General features: G+C 44.8%; 1 protein-coding gene and 1 long non-coding RNA gene across 6 annotated transcripts; both read right to left on the bottom strand.

Moving 5' to 3' along the window:
* Positions 1-2,123: 2,123 nt before the first annotated feature.
* Positions 2,124-19,219, bottom strand: LOC118380975 (ETS translocation variant 5-like). Of its 4 annotated transcripts, none has more exons than XM_052499926.1 (11): positions 19,053-19,219; positions 13,108-13,261; positions 12,747-12,885; positions 12,388-12,438; positions 8,489-8,609; positions 7,828-8,103; positions 7,292-7,590; positions 6,500-6,628; positions 5,932-6,101; positions 4,729-4,836; positions 2,124-4,458 (listed from the first exon to the last, which is right to left on the bottom strand). In XM_052499926.1, the coding sequence occupies exons 2-11, from the start codon at positions 13,153-13,155 to the stop codon at positions 4,216-4,218; spliced, it is 1,584 nt and encodes a 527-aa protein (XP_052355886.1). In that variant the 5' UTR covers positions 13,156-13,261; positions 19,053-19,219; the 3' UTR covers positions 2,124-4,215. The 4 variants fall into 4 exon arrangements, with proteins under 4 accessions (XP_052355886.1, XP_052355888.1, XP_052355887.1 ...); XM_052499928.1 differs by having other exon boundaries at positions 4,735-4,836; XM_052499927.1 differs by having other exon boundaries at positions 12,747-12,882.
* Positions 8,631-12,381, bottom strand: LOC127916788 (uncharacterized). Of its 2 annotated transcripts, XR_008096008.1 has the most exons (4): positions 11,749-12,381; positions 11,609-11,713; positions 11,329-11,503; positions 8,631-11,118 (listed from the first exon to the last, which is right to left on the bottom strand). It is a non-coding gene; the product is annotated as an uncharacterized LOC127916788 (long non-coding RNA). The 2 variants fall into 2 exon arrangements; XR_008096007.1 differs by lacking the exon at positions 11,609-11,713 and having other exon boundaries at positions 11,329-11,608.
* Positions 19,220-19,958: the final 739 nt, after the last annotated feature.

Raw genomic sequence — 19,958 nt, 5'->3', positions numbered from 1 at the left:
CAATGATATCCAGAGATCTGAGCTGTCAATGATATCCAGAGATCTGAGCTGTCAATGATATCCAGAGATCTGAGCTGTCAATGATATCCAGAGATCTGAGCTGTCAATGATATCCAGAGATCTGAGCTGTCAATGATATCCAGAGATCTGAGCTGTCAATGATATCCAGAGATCTGAGCTGTCAATGATATCCAGAGATCTGAGCTGTCAATGATATCCAGAGATCTGAGCTGCCAATGATATCCAGAGATCTGAGCTGTCAGTGATATCCAGAGATCTGCTGTGCTTGTGAGTTTGACAGACGAAGAGGGAGTCATGCAGAAAGGATCCTTACAGAGGAACATCATGTTGAACTATGGGGGTTTGTCTTTGGATGCATCCATTTATTGCCCACCGACTTGTGTCTGTCTGTGTGAGTGTGTGTCTGTCTGTGTAAGTGTGTGTGTGTGTATGTGTGTGTCTGTCTGTGTGTCTGTGTGAGTGTGTCTGTCTGTGTGTGTCTGTCTGTGTGTGTATGTGTCTGTCTGTGTGTGTATGTGTGAGTGTGTCTGTCTGTGTGTGTATGTGTGAGTGTGTCTGTCTGTGTGTGTCTGTCTGTGTGTGTCTGTCTGTGTGTGTATGTGTCTGTCTGTGTCTGTCTGTGTGTGTATGTGTCTGTCTGTGTGTGTATGTGTGTCTGTGTCTGTGTATGTCTGTGTGTGTCTGTGTCTGTCTGTGTGTGTATGTGTCTGTCTGTGTGTGTATGTGTGTCTGTGTGTGTCTGTCTGTGTGTGTATGTGTCTGTCTGTGTGTGTATGTGTGTCTGTGTGTGTCTGTGTGTGTCTGTGTGTGTCTGTATGTGTGTGTATGTGTCTGTGTGTGTCTGTGTCTGTCTGTGTGTGTGTCTGTGTGTGTATGTGTCTGTCTGTGTGTGTGTCTGTGTGTGTGTGTGTGTGTGTGTCTGTGTGTGTGTGTGTGTGTCTGTGTGTGTCTGTCTGTCTGTCTGTTAGTGAGCATGTGAAACCCTGTACAGTTTTCTATAACAGTCCCTTTCAGAGTATGTGCAGAACTCGTTAGTTGCCTGAAGCAGGTTGATTATGGAACTGGAAAGGAGGATGAGAGACGGCCGTATACACCTGTCTAAAAGGTGTGTAGTAGCGGTCAAGTGTGGAATCTCCACGAGTAGGACAGTCAATGTGTTGGTAATAATTCTGGAGCACAAACCTCAAATTACCTTTGTTAATCAACACATTGACTGTCCTACTCGTGGAAATTCCACACTTGACCACTACTACACACCTTTTAGACAGGTGTATAAGGCCGTCGCTCGTCCTCCTTTCGGTAAATCTCACCGAAACGATTTACCGAAGATCACATCCATTGAAAATGTATTCGGCTTAATTTAGATGTGTTGTTTGTGCACAGAAGTTAAAATTACATTCGCTACATTTCAATGTCACACAGGTTTCTGAAACATTTTTGATTGTCTAGGACCGAGATTGGGAAACACTGAACTAGTTGACCGCTGTGGCTAGCCAAAAAGGGACTTGTTTTGAAAGTTTGATGATCTTATCCTTTGAGGTTTTAAAGGTGTTCTTCCTCTATGAATTTGAACATTCACAGCAACTGGGAAACATCTATGGCAGCCATTGTTGTCACCTTCGCTTGTTACATAACTTCTGAGTGATAGGAAGCACGAGCATCACCACCAATCAGCCGACACCACTGTTCACACACCCGTCAGTACTATGACGTTGTTACAACAGTATCACAACTAGCGTGACCATGTCAGCAAATAACGGCTGTCTGAACACACACAAATCCGATTTGATCACTTGTAACTTGCTGATTGGACAGTCAGTATTCCAAAACAGAATAGAAGAACCAAACTATTCTGACCATTAAAGCCTGCAAGGGTGAACAAGGCTTAAGTACAGGTGCCATACTAAAGGCCACATCTTATTGCCTGTTCTTCATAGGACTATTGTGATCCTGTGTCCTGAAATCAGGAATGTGTCAGATGTTGTTATACATTCATAAGAAGTGGAATTCAATAAAAAAGACCCACCTCAACTTGAACCACAGTAATACGTCACTGAAAGCTAGATTGGTTGGTCAGAATAGGAAGAGAATCAATACAACAGTTTGAAGCAGAAAGTATAGTTTATTGTATCCAGTATAGAAAATCAACCAAAAGCAGTGGAAGGCACACATTGTTTTTGTGGGGAAGCGGGGGAGGGGAGGGGGGGGGTTGTCACTTGTATAAGTGCCAGCTAACTTCAACGTCGTGGACAAGACACCCCGCAACCCACATATAGACAGAATCATATCAAAATATACTGTTACACACGTGTGACGCCGACACAGCCCACCACACAGTCAACGGGGAGGTCTTTCTAGGCTCCAACCCACTGCCTTAATACGGTGTCCATATTAGGACAGCCTCAGACTTTGCAGGACTTGACAGACAACTCCTGCAGAGACTGGGGATGTGTCCTAATATGGACGCCGTAACTTCATGACAAGAATTAAAGGATGCAAACCCGTTACCAGGCCAAACATTCAGCGTGTACAATGTCAAAACATATGACTTTGCAAAAATATATTCATATATACATTTACATTTTCGATGTTTGTTTCATATACTCCCCGATAAACTATACGAAAAGCAGAAAACTGGAATGGTACAGCAATAGGTTGGTACAGCTTTCTGTGAGAAAATGCGAAGAGTAGAGTCCCCCCTGTTTAGCTTACTATTGGCAGTTATAGTTTTTGGAGAAGTCACTGCGTGACAGTTGCAGTACTTTTGTCATCGTCATAGTACATAAACATGTATTTTTCAATACACACTTCTTTATAGGAAGTCAACACTTCAGGAAAAATACTGTTTTGTATCCGTGTCCCTTTTACATGTTACGACAAAATGAGTCAAATGAAAGAGCTAAAAAAAAACATCTTGGAAAGATACATCTGGTAGGACACGCCCACATCAGGAGTAAAACAGCACCGGGAAGGTTTTACATTTTGGGGAGAAAAAACAAAACAATTCCCCAGAGTCTGAAGAGATTGCTGAGCTAGCGAGTCCGGAGTCCACCTCCCATTTCAGATTGGATTTCAGTGTGTTGTTGTTTTTAATGATTGGCCAAAGCAACTTGCTCAGGGGTACTCGTGTCCCAGCTTCTTTATAGTCGTACGATGTATTATGGATTAATAAGAACAGTCGGTTGCCTGTGTGTTTGGCCCATTCATTGCATACAGAGCTACATTACATCACCACCTGCGGTACTAAGGTTCATTGGAGTCGTAGATTCTCTCCAAGGTGAAGCCCCTGTGCGCGTGTCAAGTGTACTACTCTTTTTGTTTGGGATCAAGCCATAAAACAATTGCTATATCAAAAGGGCAATGTTTTATATCCTCACCATTATTTGTCATACTCGTACCGAGCAGATTGTGGAAACTGCATGGCTATTGGCTACAATCCTGGCACACTCGTGCCCATTACTTGAGTCCCATTATAATCACGTGAACAGTGTCCTCGCTCAACCCCCGTAAGGGAGATCACTCAGTTCAGTTTATGTTGACGAGGACCGCACACCTTTTGCCACAATTCAGTTTGATAACAGAGGGCAAAGAATAAGCAAGATGGCCGTCTCAGGTTTGACTGTTTTTTCCTTGGGACTTGGGGAGGGTAATCTCAAGACTGGCAAGAGGAGCTGAGTTTGGGATAAGAGTAGGGGAGGGGGGTTTCAGAGCTCCAAATCCGCTCAGCAGTTTGGGCTCTGGGTGTGTAGTTAGGGGACTAGCGTTTGGGCTCTGGGTGTGTAGTTAGGGGACTAGCGTTTGGGCTCTGGGTGTGTAGTTAGGGGACTAGCGTTTGGGCTCTGGGTGTGTAGTTAGGGGACTAGCGTTTGGGCTCTGGGTGTGTAGTTAGGGGACTAGCGTTTGGGCTCTGGGTGTGTAGTTAGGGGACTAGCGTTTGGGCTCTGGGTGTGTAGTTAGGGGACTAGCGTTTGGGCTCTGGGTGTGTAGTTAGGGGACTAGCGTTTGGGCTCTGGGTGTGTAGTTAGGGGACTAGCGTTTGGGCTCTGGGTGTGTAGTTATGGGATGTGGGGTAGGGTAGTGGTGTGTAGTTATGGGATGCGGGTAGGGTAGGAGTGTACAGTTAGGGGACAAGGGGTAGGGGTGTGGCAGGGTACCAGATGACAGCGGTCTCTATTCCGTCATTGGTCAGAACATTCAGAATGAATAGTTATCAGGGAAGCCCAGTAACGAGACACACCGCTCCCCTCCGTCGGCCAGGTAGGGGCCACAGCCATCCTCGTAGTGGGCCAGGGGCACGGTGGTGTCGTCCTCCCCCGCAGACGGCGGCAGGCAGTCCGGGTCCTGCTTCAGGCTGGGCCTCTGGTTGTCAGGGAAGGCCATGGAGAAGAGCGCCTCGGGGTCACACGTAAACTTGTACACGTACCTCTCTCCAGCCACCTGACCCCACCCGAAGAGGAAGAGGGAGTTAAACAGTCGTTCAGCGCACAACCGCTAGTAGTTTGAAAATAACGTTAGACTTTATACCCAACCTTCTGAAACTCTCAATGCATCTGACCTGCCTTATATACAATACAACCAATGTACTATTTATTGGTGCAATGTAGCCCTCCATTGTACTGTGATGTTTTCCATCACTTCACAAAGCCTCCATTGAATTTGACCCAAAACAGAAAATTGCAAATTGACTTGAATGAAATTAAAATTTACCTTTACCTTCTGCATGATGCCCTTCTCGTAGTAGTAGCGTAGAGAGCGGCTCAGCTTGTCGTAGTTCATGGCAGGCCGGTTCTTCTGGAGGCCCCAGCGCCGAGCCACCTGCCAGAGAGAGAAACGGTTCAAATCAACCTGTAGATACACACACCAAGCTCTTCTGATCAACCTGTAGATACACACACCAAGCTCTTCTGATCAACCTGTAGATACACACACCAAGCTCTTCAAATATATATATATATATGCCATTTAGCAGACGCTTTTATCCAAAGCGACTTACAGTCATGTGTGCATACATTCTACGTATGGGTGGTCCCGGGAATCGAACCCACTCCCCTGGCGTTACAAGCGCCATGCTCTACCAACTGAGCTACAGAAGGACCCACAATCAACCTGTAGATACACACACCAAGCTCTTCTGATCAACCTGTAGATACACACACCAAGCTCTTCTGATCAACCTGTAGATACACACACCAAGCTCTTCTGATCAACCTGTAGATACACACACCAAGCTCTTCTGATCAACCTGTAGATACACACACCAAGCTCTTCTGATCAACCTGTAGATACACACACCAAGCTCTTCTGATCAACCTGTAGATACACACACCAAGCTCTTCTGATCAACCTGTAGATACACACACACCAAGCTCTTCTGATCAACCTGTAGATACACACACCAAGCTCTTCTGATCAACCTGTAGATACACACACCAAGCTCTTCTGATCAACCTGTAGATACACACACCAAGCTCTTCTGATCAACCTGTAGATACACACACCAAGCTCTTCTGATCAACCTGTAGATACACACACCAAGCTCTTCTGATCAACCTGTAGATACACACACCAAGCTCTTCTGATCAACCTGTAGATACACACACCAAGCTCTTCTGATCAACCTGTAGATACACACACCAAGCTCTTCTGATCAACCTGTAGATACACACACCAAGCTCTTCTGATCAACCTGTAGATACACACACCAAGCTCTTCTGGGGTTAGTTTCTGGTGTGCCACTTCTAGTGGCGTAGTAATACTGTGTGGTTATTCCTGGAAGCACAGTGTAACAACTATTGACTTGTTGAAACACTCTTCTACTTTAAACTCAGAGACAAAATGATGAAAAACTCCAAGAAGCCCTAAAGTCTCTAAACTCACTAGGACCACAGCTCTGCCTGCTGATCAACTGACCTCTTCAGGCTCGATGAGTTTGAACTCCATGCCGCGGCCGGTCCAGGAGATGAAGTGACCATTGGCCGGGTCGTCCAGCAGAGTGACCAGGAACTGCCAGAGCTGCAGGGAACCTCGGCGCTGGTAGGGCGGTCCGTCACGGAACACTCCGGCCTCCTGCTTGATCTTGCCTGGATGGACAGAAGGAGAGAGGGAAAGAGGGAGTGTGTAAATGAAGGAGTGCCGTGGTCACAGTCAGGTGAAAGACTCCAGTGATTGGCAGTGTGAGCGTGGGGATACAATAAGAGGCTCTGCTCATGTCACACAGGCTCTCTGTCCAAGGCCCTGTGGGTCTACTCTGGCATCCACACTGCCATGACAGAACGAGATGTCAGATACCAGGATTCACTACCTGCTGCCATTTACACCTAAAGCCCTGTGTCAAACCAGTCAGAGGTTCAAATAGTATCTGTGTCTTTTTACATACTTTCAGTGTTCGATTCTGGATGGATGGGGTTTGCACTTTTGGGATTCCATTGTGCCGGGCAAGCCCTTGTATTTCATAGCAATTTATGGAAGAATGTCTCACCTTCTAGTCTCTCTGGAACCACACATGTGTCGTCGTTGTACAGATGAGGCTCTCCGTCGTAGATCAACCCATCATTGTTTTGGTAGAAGTTACCGGACTTCCTGAAAGAAGACTGGCAGTTCTGCATTTCTGTAAGACACAAGGGAAAAGAGAAAATATTAGACATCTTTTTCCTTAACATGCTCTTCAAACCAGAAAGATACAAAAACTAGTAGGTGTTTCTTTGAATAGATTCTTACTACTAACTTCATTTCCCAGCCCTATATGTTTAAAGTAGCCATTAGCCTAATGACATAATACTCAGTAGAAGATGGACATACATTCTCACACAGCCAGCGGTCTCTTAACAATCCCCTGGGGTTTTCTTAGCTGGGACTTTATTAAGAGGATTTGACTGTTACATCACTGACAGAAAGTGGCCCAGACATGGAGAGTGAAATGAGGTCATCTTAGCTTAGTAGAGTATTAGAATGCTACACTGCTACATACCCAACCACTTCTGCTAATACTAGTGTCCACATCAGTCTGAAACATGCTTATTGTTTTATCCCCATAGCTGCACTATTAGCCGTGTACAGTAGACTCTCAAAGGAACTTGGACTACCTCCAAACCCTTAGGGCCTTCCTTCCTGTCTGGACTCAGATTAAGTCTAGGCATGGAAGGAGAAGCACTTCCTATTGAGATTCTCCATTGAACATGTGGTTTTTTAAAACTCCAGGACTGGATCTAATCTATGAGTGTGAAACTGAGCCTCAAAGACCGTTGCCATCCAGCGAATCCCCAGGGCTCACCTTGGTCAAAGCAGAAATCCCGGGGCTCCTGCTTTATAGAGAGGCCCTGGAACGGGGTGCGGGGAGGGCCCATGGTGGGGACCCCCTGCTCGGTGTAACGGAGGTCCACCAGCTCCTGCTTGAAGCCCTGAGCAGGGAGGAGGACCAAGGGCTCTGACAGGTGCCGCTGGTAGATGGGGCGGCCGTCCCGGGACAGGGGGGCCCGGTGGGAGTGATGGGGCTGAGGGGGGTAAGGGGTACAGGCGGCACCGTCAGGCGGAGGGAAAGGCAGACATGGCTCAGAGAGCTGCCGCTGGAACCTGCAGAGGGGGAACGAGACAGAGACAAAATAAGGACACATTTGTCAATTAGGGTCTTAAACCAGAGAATCATACAACAATGGGATTTCAACTGTATCACTGAACATGCATGCTGAGTCCCAGCCTACAGTAGTTCCAATCATGCCTTTACAACCAAGATATACAAGCTATGGGGTCAAACAGTGCATGGTGTCAACACATGGTGCCAACCTGAGCCAACACATGGTGCCAACTCACCTGTGTTCTGAGCTGTAGGAGGCATCGGAGTGATTGACAGGTAGGCGGGGCACGGCGAAAGGCTGGCTTTGGCTCGGGTGTGGCGGGAGTGTCCGGTGGTGGGAGGGGCTGTGCCCGTGAGTTGGACGACTGTGGCCGGGGTGTGTTGTCTGGACAGGGGACGTGATCTGCCTCTGTAGGGGGTGTGTCCCCGGGGTGGGGGCGGGGCTGCAGGGTGAGGCGGGTGTGGAGGGTGGGGTTAAAGTATTGATGCCAAGTGGCTTCCTGTTGTAGGCACTGTGGAGGGAGAAGGGGGATGGAAGGGGTTAACTTGGGCCTGTAGAGCATGGCTGTACACCTGTTGTATTCGGCGCATGTGACAAATACAATTAGATTTATAACAGCACTAAGGCACCTTGGGGGTACCACAGCTAAGGGCTGTATCCAGGCACTCGTAAGAACAGCCCTTAGCCGTGGTATATGGGCCATATGACCCCCCAGGCCTTATCAACTTGATGTAGGTATATCTAATTAAGCAATGTCTTAGTAGTGAACTTTATTATGCCTGTACCCTCTTTTATGGTCTTTTATTGGTTGTAACTGAAAATACCTCTTGCTACTGAGAGTACAATTTGTTTGGGGTGTCAAAACCTGGTCCGTCTCAGTGGGTACTGTAACGTACCTGTAGCTGTAAAGGCACTTGTCTGTGTAGAGTCTCTGTTGTTCCTGACTGCAGGGGGACAGATCTCTGGAGGCGCTGGACTCTCGCTTCACTTTATTGGCTGGAGGTCCATGGAACATTACTTTGAAGAAAGGAGAAAACATTTAAAAAACTGAAATATAATATATGCCATTTCAAAGATTCACAAAATAATCACTACGTTGAATATATTTACTCAGTATTCTTGTTTTGTGTGCTTCAGTAAGGAATAAGAAGCTAAATAGTTTTCTATCAAAGGATCAAATGTTTCTCCTATGCTGGGATTTGTCTTTAATTCCAACTTCCCAAATGTTTGTTGTTTAGTGAATTGGTGAGGTTGTAAATCTGTCCCTCCATTTGGGAGGGAAAACTAGAAACCCAGCACTGAAAGACAAACAGTGTACTTTCACTATTTTTTTTGTATTGTTTCCAAGGCAACAATCAGACCAGTAACAAAGATGCCTTTGTATTAAATTACACAGACCAGAACAGTCTGCTCCTGACTTCCACCACCAGTTAGTAACTTAGGCAACCATTGTGTGTCTGTACATACAGTAGGACTTTAACTGGGTGCTGTGTTGGCATCAGATGCCGGGTCTGTCCAGAGGCCGGGTCTGTCCAGAGGCCGGGTCTGTCAGAGGCCGGGTCTGTCCAGAGGCCGGGTCTGTCCAGAGGCCGGGTCTGTCAGAGGCCGGGTCTCAGAGGCCGGGTCTGTCAGAGGCCGGGTCTGTCCAGAGGCCGGGTCTGTCAGAGGCCGGGTCTGTCAGAGGCTGGGTCTGTCAGAGGCCGGGTCTGTCAGAGGCTGGGTCTGTCAGAGGCTGGGTCTGTGCCTACATCAACTCTCCATTTCCTGTTGTGCCACAGAACGGCCATCATTCAGCTTCCGCAGCCACGGGCCAGCAGTCAACACACACTCACGTTATGGGGTTAGGCCGCTCAGTGTCCATAGTGACCTCCATTATAAGATTAAGTTTTGAACACCTAGCATCTATGAATGAAACACAGTGCAACTCTCAAGCGCAGCCAGAAGACATTTAAATCTCAGGTTTCAAATCATTTGCAATGGCAAATCTTGCAACGTTTCTTTAAATCACTAACTGGTAGTTAATAAGAGTGTGTTCTCACTTCTCAGCCAAGTTCATTGCTAAATTAAGGAGTAAGGAGATGATGGCATAATGCCATTTGATCGCTATGGACACTGCCCCTTTGCCCAGCTGCAGAGTCCACACACGCACGCACGCACGCACGCACGCACACACACGAGAGAGGAGGACTGCTGAATGAAGGGTCTGTGAGACCAACTGGCAGCGTGCCAAACTAGGGAGCGTCATGCCAACCCCGCCGCCGCACACACACACTCAGACTCTTCAGCAAACACAACAATCACCCGGCTGTGCCACGGCACAATTCACTCAGTGTGTACACACTGCATTAAAAATGTCACTAGCTGCATCCGCGACAATGAAATACAACGTTACAGGGAAACAAGGCGATACCGGGCCTCTAAAAACACTCTTTCTTCCTCCACAGGATCATTCACATCTTGAAACCCAGGCCTGCAACTACACCAGGCCTACAGCTCCGTCTGGAGCCCAATCAAAGGCTTCCATTCAAACCTCATGCATATATTATTCTAGACAGAGAAAGGAGAGAGGAGATGAGTATAAAGCAAACAGCATGAGGGTTCTGTGGGCTTGGATTGGAACGTAGCCCATCCTAGCAGCCAAGAGCTGTGGTTAGTAGGTTGGGACTCCATGGAAGGCCATCCCAGGCTGCTATGGTGCACCTGGGTCATGTTAAGTGAGGCCCACCGTAGCAAAACTCTAATTCAACAGAAAATCTCCCCGTTTCAAACCGTTCCCTCTTTATTTCCTCTGATGTTAATGTGGTGGATTTGGGCGGAGATCAGAGAATAGGATTGTTCTCATCCGGGTTGACGATCAAAGAGGAGAGCTGAGGGATTTCTGGTATAAAACCACAAGATTCTTGATTTTCACCAAGTGAGTAATGTCTTATTCTGAGCCCTATTATTCCTGCCCCTTTGTTGGAACACAAATCCCCACAATCCAATAATCAAATCAAATTGTATTTGTCACATGCGCCGAATACAACAGCTGTAGACCTTACAGTGAAATGCTGAATACAACAGCTGTAGACCTTACAGTGAAATGCTGAATACAACAGCTGTAGACCTTACAGTGAAATGCTGAATACAACAGCTGTAGACCTTACAGTGAAATGCTGAATACAACAGCTGTAGACCTTACAGTGAAATGCTGAATACAACAGCTGTAGACCTTACAGTGAAATGCTGAATACAACAGCTGTAGACCTTACAGTGAAATGCTGAATACAACAGCTGTAGACCTTACAGTGAAATGCTGAATACAACAGCTGTAGACCTTACAGTGAAATGCTGAATACAACAGCTGTAGACCTTACAGTGAAATGCTGAATACAACAGCTGTAGACCTTACAGTGAAATGCTGAATACAACAGCTGTAGACCTTACAGTGAAATGCTGAATACAACAGCTGTAGACCTTACAGTGAAATGCTGAATACAACAGCTGTAGACCTTACAGTGAAATGCTGAATACAACAGCTGTAGACCTTACAGTGAACTGCTGAATACAACAGCTGTAGACCTTACAGTGAACTGCTGAATACAACAGCTGTAGACCTTACAGTGAACTGCTGAATACAACAGCTGTAGACCTTACAGTGAACTGCTGAATACAACAGCTGTAGACCTTACAGTGAACTGCTGAATACAACAGCTGTAGACCTTACAGTGAACTGCTGAATACAACAGCTGTAGACCTTACAGTGAAATGCTGAATACAACAGCTGTAGACCTTACAGTGAAATGCTGAATACAACAGCTGTAGACCTTACAGTGAAATGCTGAATACAACAGCTGTAGACCTTACAGTGAAATGCTGAATACAACAGCTGTAGACCTTACAGTGAAATGCTGAATACAACAGCTGTAGACCTTACAGTGAAATGCCGAATACAACAGCTGTAGACCTTACAGTGAAATGCCGAATACAACAGCTGTAGACCTTACAGTGAAATGCCGAATACAACAGCTGTAGACCTTACAGTGAAATGCTGAATACAACAGCTGTAGACCTTACAGTGAAATGCTGAATACAACAGCTGTAGACCTTACAGTGAAATGCCGAATACAACAGCTGTAGACCTTACAGTGAAATGCTGAATACAACAGCTGTAGACCTTACAGTGAAATGCCGAATACAACAGCTGTAGACCTTACAGTGAAATGCCGAATACAACAGCTGTAGACCTTACAGTGAAATGCCGAATACAACAGCTGTAGACCTTACAGTGAAATGCCGAATACAACAGCTGTAGACCTTACAGTGAAATGCTTATTTACAAGTCCTTAACCAACAATGCAGTTTTTTTTTTAAATACACACTTCTTTTTTAAGTAACAAAAAGGCAAGGTGTGCATTAAGGACACTGATTGGCAACAGGGCAGAAGTAGGTCCACTGCAGGGTGAGTGGAGGTTGGTTAAATCAGGGCTCAATGACATCAATTGGATTTCTGCTTTCGACGAGGCAAATCTGTCGATAATGTTAGCCCTCAGCCTACATAGGCAACCCGAAAGCCCAAACCACGTACCCATAAAAACACACTCACTGTGACGCACTGAGTTAATATGCCAACTGGATAAGACTGGTATTGGAAAACCAGTACATCTCCTTGTTGTGCTTGTATGTTGTGTCAAAGACCATGTCTGGGAATTAAAGGATAAATTAGGAAATGAGCAACTATGCAGGAGCAGACGCTGTCGATTCCCCTTTGCAACACACATACACGTACGGAAATATTTCATTGGTTGGTACTTACGGTTATCCGACTGGAAATCTGGGACAAACTGTTCGTCATCAGGCACCTGAGCTGAAAGAGGGGACAGAGAGTTAAATGACTAACTTATGGAAGGCATGCCACGTTCCAAAAATACAGTAAATATTTATGATACAGTACAGTAAAAAATACAGTAAATATTTATGACACAGTACAGTAAAAAATACAGTCATTATTTATGATACACTTGTTAAGAAGAGGAATTTGTATAAAGATCTAAATTACAACCTATTTTCCAGTTTTTCCTGATTCAATAGCCTCGGGTAAACCACTGATGTTACTAAAAACAATGAGTATGATGCAAGATTGAAAACCTTCTGAAATACAAGAGCAGAACTCACCTTCTGCAATCCATGTCTCTTGAAGTTGCATGAGGTCCTGAAAGAGATCTTCTGTGTCCTGGGCGAGCTCAGTGTCAACAAACTTTCTCTTCCGGTCGTTAAATGGCGTGTTCGCTGGTTCTTCCACGTGACAATTCTGCTAGAACAATGTTTAAAACACCTACAACATTAGTGATTGCATTGGTGTGAACAATGATTAGCATAAACATGATTGGTATCAAAAATCCCTAAGCATTCATGTATGCCAAAAAGTCATTGTTATCTTAATCCACTATGAAAAGTTTCAGATTAGTGCTTTGATCCAAATCCTATGTTGAAAAACTACCAGAGAAAACATCCAGAGAGTCATCCAAACACTCACCCTGGAGGGGGCCATGAAAGGGACTTGCTGGTCATAAAATCCATCCATGTTGCCTGAATATCTTCACTCCCTCGGGACTGAAGTTGGTGTTGGAGGGGTGGAGGGGGAGGAGGGGCTGACGGTAGCAGCAGGAGACGCTCGTTCGTCTGTCTTTCTGTGGAGAGCAGAGAAAAGTGTGCCCCCTGGTCAGTAGCTTATACCCAAATCACCTGTCATATAACGTCAACACAGACATAGGATGTTTCCCAAATGTCAACCTAACCTATTCCCTGTATAGTGCACTATATCCTATGGGTCCTGGTCTAAAGTAGTGTCCTATGGGTCCTGGTTTAAAGTAGTGCACTATGGGTCCTGGTTTAAAGTAGTGCCCTATGGGTCCTGGTTTAAAGTAGTGCCCTATGGGTCCTGGTTTAAAGTAGTGCCCTATGGGTCCTGGTTTAAAGTAGTGCACTATGGGTCCTGGTTTAAAGTAGTGCCCTATGGGTCCTGGTTTAAAGTAGTGCCCTATGGGTCCTGGTTTAAAGTAGTGCCCTATGGGTCCTGGTTTAAAGTAGTGCCCTATGGGTCCTGGTTTAAAGTAGTGCACTATGGGTCCTGGTTTAAAGTAGTGCACTATGGGTCCTGGTTTAAAGTAGTGCCCTATGGGTCCTGGTTTAAAGTAGTGCACTATGGGTCCTGGTTTAAAGTAGTGCACTATGGGTCCTGGTTTAAAGTAGTGCACTATGGGTCCTGGTTTAAAGTAGTGTCCTATGGGTCCTGGTTTAAAGTAGTGTCCTATGGGTCCTGGTTTAAAGTAGTGTCCTATGGGTCCTGGTTTAAAGTAGTGCACTATGGGTCCTGGTTTAAAGTAGTGCACTATGGGTCCTGGTTTAAAGTAGTGCACTATGGGTCCTGGTTTAAAGTAGTGCACTATGGGTCCTGGTTTAAAGTAGTGCCCTATGGGTCCTCGTTTAAAGTAGTGCCCAATGGGTCCTGGTTTAAAGTAGTGCCCTATGTTTCCTGGTCTAATGTAGTCACTAGGGCATAGTGCACTATGGGTCCTGGTTTAAAGTAGTGCCCTATGTTTCCTGGTCTAATGTAGTCACTAGGGTATAGTGCACTATGGGTCCTGGTTTAAAGTAGTGCCCTATGTTTCCTGGTCTAATGTAGTCACTAGGGCATAGTGCACTATGGGTCCTGGTTTAAAGTAGTGCCCTATGTTTCCTGGTCTAATGTAGTCACTAGGGCATAGTGCACTATGGGTCCTGGTTTAAAGTAGTGCCCTATGTTTCCTGGTCTAATGTAGTCACTAGGGCATAGTGCACTATGGGTCCTGGTTTAAAGTAGTGCCCTATGTTTCCTGGTCTAATGTAGTCACTAGGGCATAGTGCACTATGGGTCCTGGTTTAAAGTAGTGCTCTATGTTTCCTGGTATAATGTAGTCACTAGGGCATAGTGCACTATGGGTCCTGGTTTAAAGTAGTGCCCTATGTTTCCTGGTCTAATGTAGTCACTAGGGCATAGTGCACTATGGGTCCTGGTTTAAAGTAGTGCCCTATGTTTCCTGGTCTAATGTAGTCACTAGGGCATAGTGCACTATGGGTCCTGGTTTAAAGTAGTGCCCTATGTTTCCTGGTCTAATGTAGTCACTAGGGCATAGTGCACTATGGGTCCTGGTTTAAAGTAGTGCCCTATGTTTCCTGGTCTAATGTAGTCACTAGGGCATAGTGCACTATGGGTCCTGGTTTAAAGTAGTGCCCTATGTTTCCTGGTCTAATGTAGTCACTAGGGCATAGTGCACTATGGGTCCTGGTTTAAAGTAGTGCCCTATGTTTCCTGGTCTAATGTAGTCACTAGGGCATAGTGCACTATGGGTCCTGGTTTAAAGTAGTGCCCTATGTTTCCTGGTCTAATGTAGTCACTAGGGCATAGTGCCAGCCTGCCTTCAGGATAAGACAGTTGTTCCTTTCCTCTGTCTTGGGTGTTTGTGTTGTTTGTTTGCGTAATCCTCCCTGCATCGTAGTGCTGGCGGGCTGTACACTATGCCAGTGAGCATGTACTCAATACGCTGGGGACTAAGTTCTTACATAAGCAAGGCAGCAAGGCACAGTAAGCTATTTGGAGATGAGACTGTTGACATTACAATAAGTAGAAGGACTAGGAGGGAGCTGTTTTCAATAAGTAGAAGGACTAGGAGGGAGCTGTTTTCAATAAGTAGAAGGACTAGGAGGGAGCTGTTTTCAATAAGTAGAAGGACTAGGAGGGAGCTGTTTTCAATAAGTAGAAGGACTAGGAGGGAGCTGTTTTCAATAAGTAGAAGGTCAATAAGTAGAAGGACTAGGAGGGAGCTGTTTTCAATAAGTAGAAGGACTAGGAGGGAGCTGTTTTCAATAAGTAGAAGGACTAGGAGGGAGATGTTTTCAATAAGTAGAAGGACTAGGAGGGAGCTGTTTTCAATAAGTAGAAGGACTAGGAGGGAGCTGTTTTCAATAAGTAGAAGGACTAGGAGGGAGCTGTTTTCAATAAGTAGAAGGACTAGGAGGGAGCTGTTTTCAATAAGTAGAAGGACTAGGAGGGAGCTGTTTTCAATAAGTAGAAGGACTAGGAGGGAGCTGTTTCAATAAGTAGAAGGACTAGGAGGGAGCTGTTTTCAATAAGTAGAAGGACTAGGAGGGAGCTGTTTCAATAAGTAGAAGGACTAGGAGGGAGCTGTTTTCAATAAGTAGAAGGACTAGGAGGGAGCTGTTTTCAATAAGTAGAAGGACTAGGAGGGAGCTGTTTTCAATAAGTAGAAGGACTAGGAGGGAGCTGTTTTCAATAAGTAGAAGGACTAGGAGGGAGCTGTTTTCAATAAGTAGAAGGACTAGGAGGGAGCTGTTTTCAATAAGTAGAAGGACTAGAGGGAGCTGTTTTCAATAAGTAGAAGGACTAGGAGGGAGCTGTTTTCAATAAGTAGAAGGACTAGGAGGGAGCTGTTTTCAATAAGTAGAAGGACTAGGAGGGAGCTGTTTTCAATAAGTAGAAGGACTAGGAGGGAGATGTTTTCAATAAGTAGAAGGACTAGGAGGGAGCTGTTTTCAATAAGTAGAAGGACTAGGAGGGAGCTGTTTTCAATAAGTAGAAGGACTAGGAGGGAGATGTTTTCAATAAGTAGAAGGACTAGGAGGGAGATGTTTTCAATAAGTAGAAGGACTAGGAGGGAGCTGTTTTCAATAAGTAGAAGGACTAGGAGGGAGCTGTTTTCAATAAGTAGAAGGACTAGGAGGGAGCTGTTTTCAATAAGTAGAAGGACTAGGAGGGAGCTGTTTTCAATAAGTAGAAGGACTAGGAGGGAGCTGTTTTCAATAAGTAGAAGGACTAGGAGGGAGCTGTTTTCAATAAGTAGAAGGACTAGGAGGGAGCTGTTTTCAATAAGTAGAAGGACTAGGAGGGAGCTGTTTTCAATAAGTAGAAGGACTAGGAGGGAGCTGTTTTCAATAAGTAGATGGACTAGGAGGGAGCTGTTTCAATAAGTAGAAGGACTAGGAGGGAGCTGTTTCAATAAGTAGATGGACTAGGAGGGAGCTGTTTCAATAAGTAGAAGGACTAGGAGGGAGCTGTTTTCAATAAGTAGATGGACTAGGAGGGAGCTGTTTTCAATAAGTAGAAGGACTAGGAGGGAGCTGTTTTCAATAAGTAGATGGACTAGGAGGGAGCTATTTTCAATAAGTAGAAGGACTAGGAGGGAGCTGTTTTCAATAAGTAGAAGGACTAGGAGGGAGCTGTTTCAATAAGTAGATGGACTAGGAGGGAGCTGTTTTCAATAAGTAGAAGGACTAGGAGGGAGCTGTTTTCAATAAGTAGAAGGACTAGGAGGGAGCTGTTTCAATAAGTAGATGGACTAGGAGGGAGCTGTTTCAATAAGTAGATGGACTAGGAAGCTGTTTTCAATAAGTAGAAGGACTAGGAGGGAGCTGTTTCAATAAGTAGATGGACTAGGAGGGAGCTGTTTCAATAAGTAGAAGGACTAGGAGGGAGCTGTTTCAATAAGTAGATGGACTAGGAGGGAGCTGTTTCAATAAGTAGAAGGACTAGGAGGGAGCTGTTTTCAATAAGTAGAAGGACTAGGAGGGAGCTGTTTTCAATAAGTAGAAGGACTAGGAGGGAGCTGTTTTCAATAAGTAGAAGGACTAGGAGGGAGCTGTTTTCAATAAGTAGAAGGACTAGGAGGGAGCTGTTTTCAATAAGTAGATGGACTAGGAGGGAGCTATTTTCAATAAGTAGAAGGACTAGGAGGGAGCTGTTTTCAATAAGTAGAAGGACTAGGAGGAGATGTTTTCAATAAGTAGAAGGACTAGGAGGGAGATGTTTTCAATAAGTAGAAGGACTAGGAGGGAGCTGTTTTCAATAAGTAGAAGGACTAGGAGGGAGCTGTTTTCAATAAGTAGAAGGTCAATAAGTAGAAGGACTAGGAGGGAGCTGTTTTCAATAAGTAGAAGGACTAAAGCTGTTTTTAAGTAGAAGGTCAATAAGTAGAAGGACTAGGAGGGAGCTGTTTTCAATAAGTAGAAGGACTAGGAGGGAGCTGTTTTCAATAAGTAGAAGGACTAGGAGGGAGATGTTTTCAATAAGTAGAAGGACTAGGAGGGAGATGTTTTCAATAAGTAGAAGGACTAGGAGGGAGCTGTTTTCAATAAGTAGAAGGACTAGGAGGGAGATGTTTTCAATAAGTAGAAGGACTAGGAGGGAGATGTTTTCAATAAGTAGAAGGACTAGGAGGGAGCTGTTTTCAATAAGTAGAAGGACTAGGAGGGAGCTGTTTTCAATAAGTAGAAGGACTAGGAGGGAGCTGTTTTCAATAAGTAGAAGGACTAGGAGGGAGCTGTTTCAATAAGTAGATGGACTAGGAGGGAGCTGTTTCAATAAGTAGATGGACTAGGAGGGAGATGTTTCAATAAGTAGAAGGACTAGGAGGGAGCTGTTTTCAATAAGTAGATGGACTAGGAGGGAGCTGTTTTCAATAAGTAGAAGGACTAGGAGGGAGCTGTTTTCAATACGTAGAAGGACTAGGAGGGAGCTGTTTTCAATAAGTAGAAGGACTAGGAGGGAGCTGTTTTCAATAAGTAGAAGGACTAGGAGGGAGATGTTTTCAATAAGTAGAAGGACTAGGAGGGAGCTGTTTTCAATAAGTAGAAGGACTAGGAGGGAGCTGTTTTCAATAAGTAGAAGGACTAGGAGGGAGCTGTTTTCAATAAGTAGAAGGACTAGGAGGGAGCTGTTTTCAATAAGTAGAAGGACTAGGAGGGAGCTGTTTTCAATAAGTGTTCAAAAATAGGATGCAAATCAGGGTATTGAGTTAAGTAGTCCTTGATATCTAAACATTGGATAAACTATCTTCATAATGGAACATATAAAACGTAAACATGCAATAATCTGAATAAAACATTTAGAGATCAAAGTTCATCATTATTTGACAAGTATTGGATAAAGTTATTTATCCAGGGCAGCAGAGGGTTAATCTCAGCAAAGAAAATCTGAGCCAGTTCAAGAAGTAGCTAAACCCCCCCCCCCCAGACCCTCCTCCCTCTACCGTTTCCTATTCCCCCTCTCATGGCCCCAGCTTGTTTTTCTCAATGAAGTGAAATTTGATCCCTGAGCTAAGGGGGGGGTCGAACCTTCCATTCATAAATGTTAGAACCGTCTATGCGCCGTAGCAAGTCAAAATACTGCAACATAAACATTCTCACGTCAAAGTACATTTGACTACAAATAAGAAAATGGTTCCCAAATTAAGATACATATAAAATGGCGTTCACATTTCTACCCCCCCTCACCAGACAGCTAGAAAATGCTTGGCAGAGAGCTCGCATTCTACGGATACTAGTCGGTCAAAGTAAATGCATTATTACAGGCGCTAGAAATAAACTAACGCAAACACCTTATACGCATCTTTTTTGTTGCGGTTGATAGTTTGATGTTAAACTCACATTTGCGACGATTTAATTCCTTTGCAATGTTGAAAATAAGTTCTGTTTCACTCCACGCTGTTGCAAACGTTCTTTCAGGGTTGTCGTCTATGCTCTTCTCACACAAAGCTTGACTGTGGATTTCTGAATGGAATCGTCTGGTTTTCCCTGAAGCCAAAATAGAGAACTCCATAATACACGCCAATTGGTTATTACACAATGCCATTCAAGTGACTGGCCAATTGACGTTCAGAGAGGTCTTTGGACCCCAGTGACCAATGGAAAGCGAGCTTGTCTTGTTTTTATGAATGACTGCTTTTCATTCACGTCTGACGGCCAGACACGGGGTGGAAACGAAAAATGTACAGTAGAAACAGATACTGACATCTTGAAACTTATAACTCGAGTACATTCATACAACAACCAGATACAATGTTTTGCTACAAAGGTGTTACATAGTTATTACAGCATCTTGCTACATTGCTATTACAATATCTTGCTACATATTTTCCATTTTCAGTTTAGAAAAGCTGCCGGTGTGTAGGAAAACAGCAGGATATGCAGTTTCCATTTTCACATGTTTTTTAGTTTTTTCTTCTGGCATTGATGAACTGCTTGGAGTTGGGTAAGTTGTTGTGATATTCTCAGGACAGAGCTGTAGGGAGTCTGGACACAAGTCATCACACAGACAGACACACATGTACTGTATGTATGCACACACAGACAGACACACATGTACTGTATGTATGCACACACAGACAGACACACATGCACGCCACATGCACGCAAGCTCACACACACGCACGCAGACACGCCACACACACACACACTATTCTGCCCAGGGTTGAACTGCAGTCAGATAAGAAAAGGCTAAAATTGTTACAGTCGATTAAATGCCAAACATGATCTGACTTGCAGGGTAATTAT

The sequence above is a fragment of the Oncorhynchus keta genome, chromosome 37 (genome assembly GCF_023373465.1).
Source record: "Oncorhynchus keta strain PuntledgeMale-10-30-2019 chromosome 37, Oket_V2, whole genome shotgun sequence".
In the NCBI taxonomy this organism is placed as follows: domain Eukaryota; kingdom Metazoa; phylum Chordata; class Actinopteri; order Salmoniformes; family Salmonidae; genus Oncorhynchus; species Oncorhynchus keta.
Note: the sequence above shows the minus strand (reverse complement) of the source record. Positions and strands in the feature narration are given on the sequence as shown.

Bases quoted from the DNA above. Each gene is read 5' to 3' on its own strand.
- LOC118380975 (XM_052499926.1), bottom strand. From the start codon at position 13,155: ATGGATGGATTTTATGACCAGCAAGTCCCTTTCATGGCCCCCTCCAGG. The intron at 8,610-12,387 runs GTAAGTACCAAC...CTTTCTTCAAAG, and splicing joins AGATTTCCAGTCGGATAACC to TAATGTTCCATGGACCTCCA. The intron at 4,459-4,728 runs GTAAATTTTAAT...GGGTGGGGTCAG, and splicing joins GCATCATGCAGAAGGTAAAG to GTGGCTGGAGAGAGGTACGT.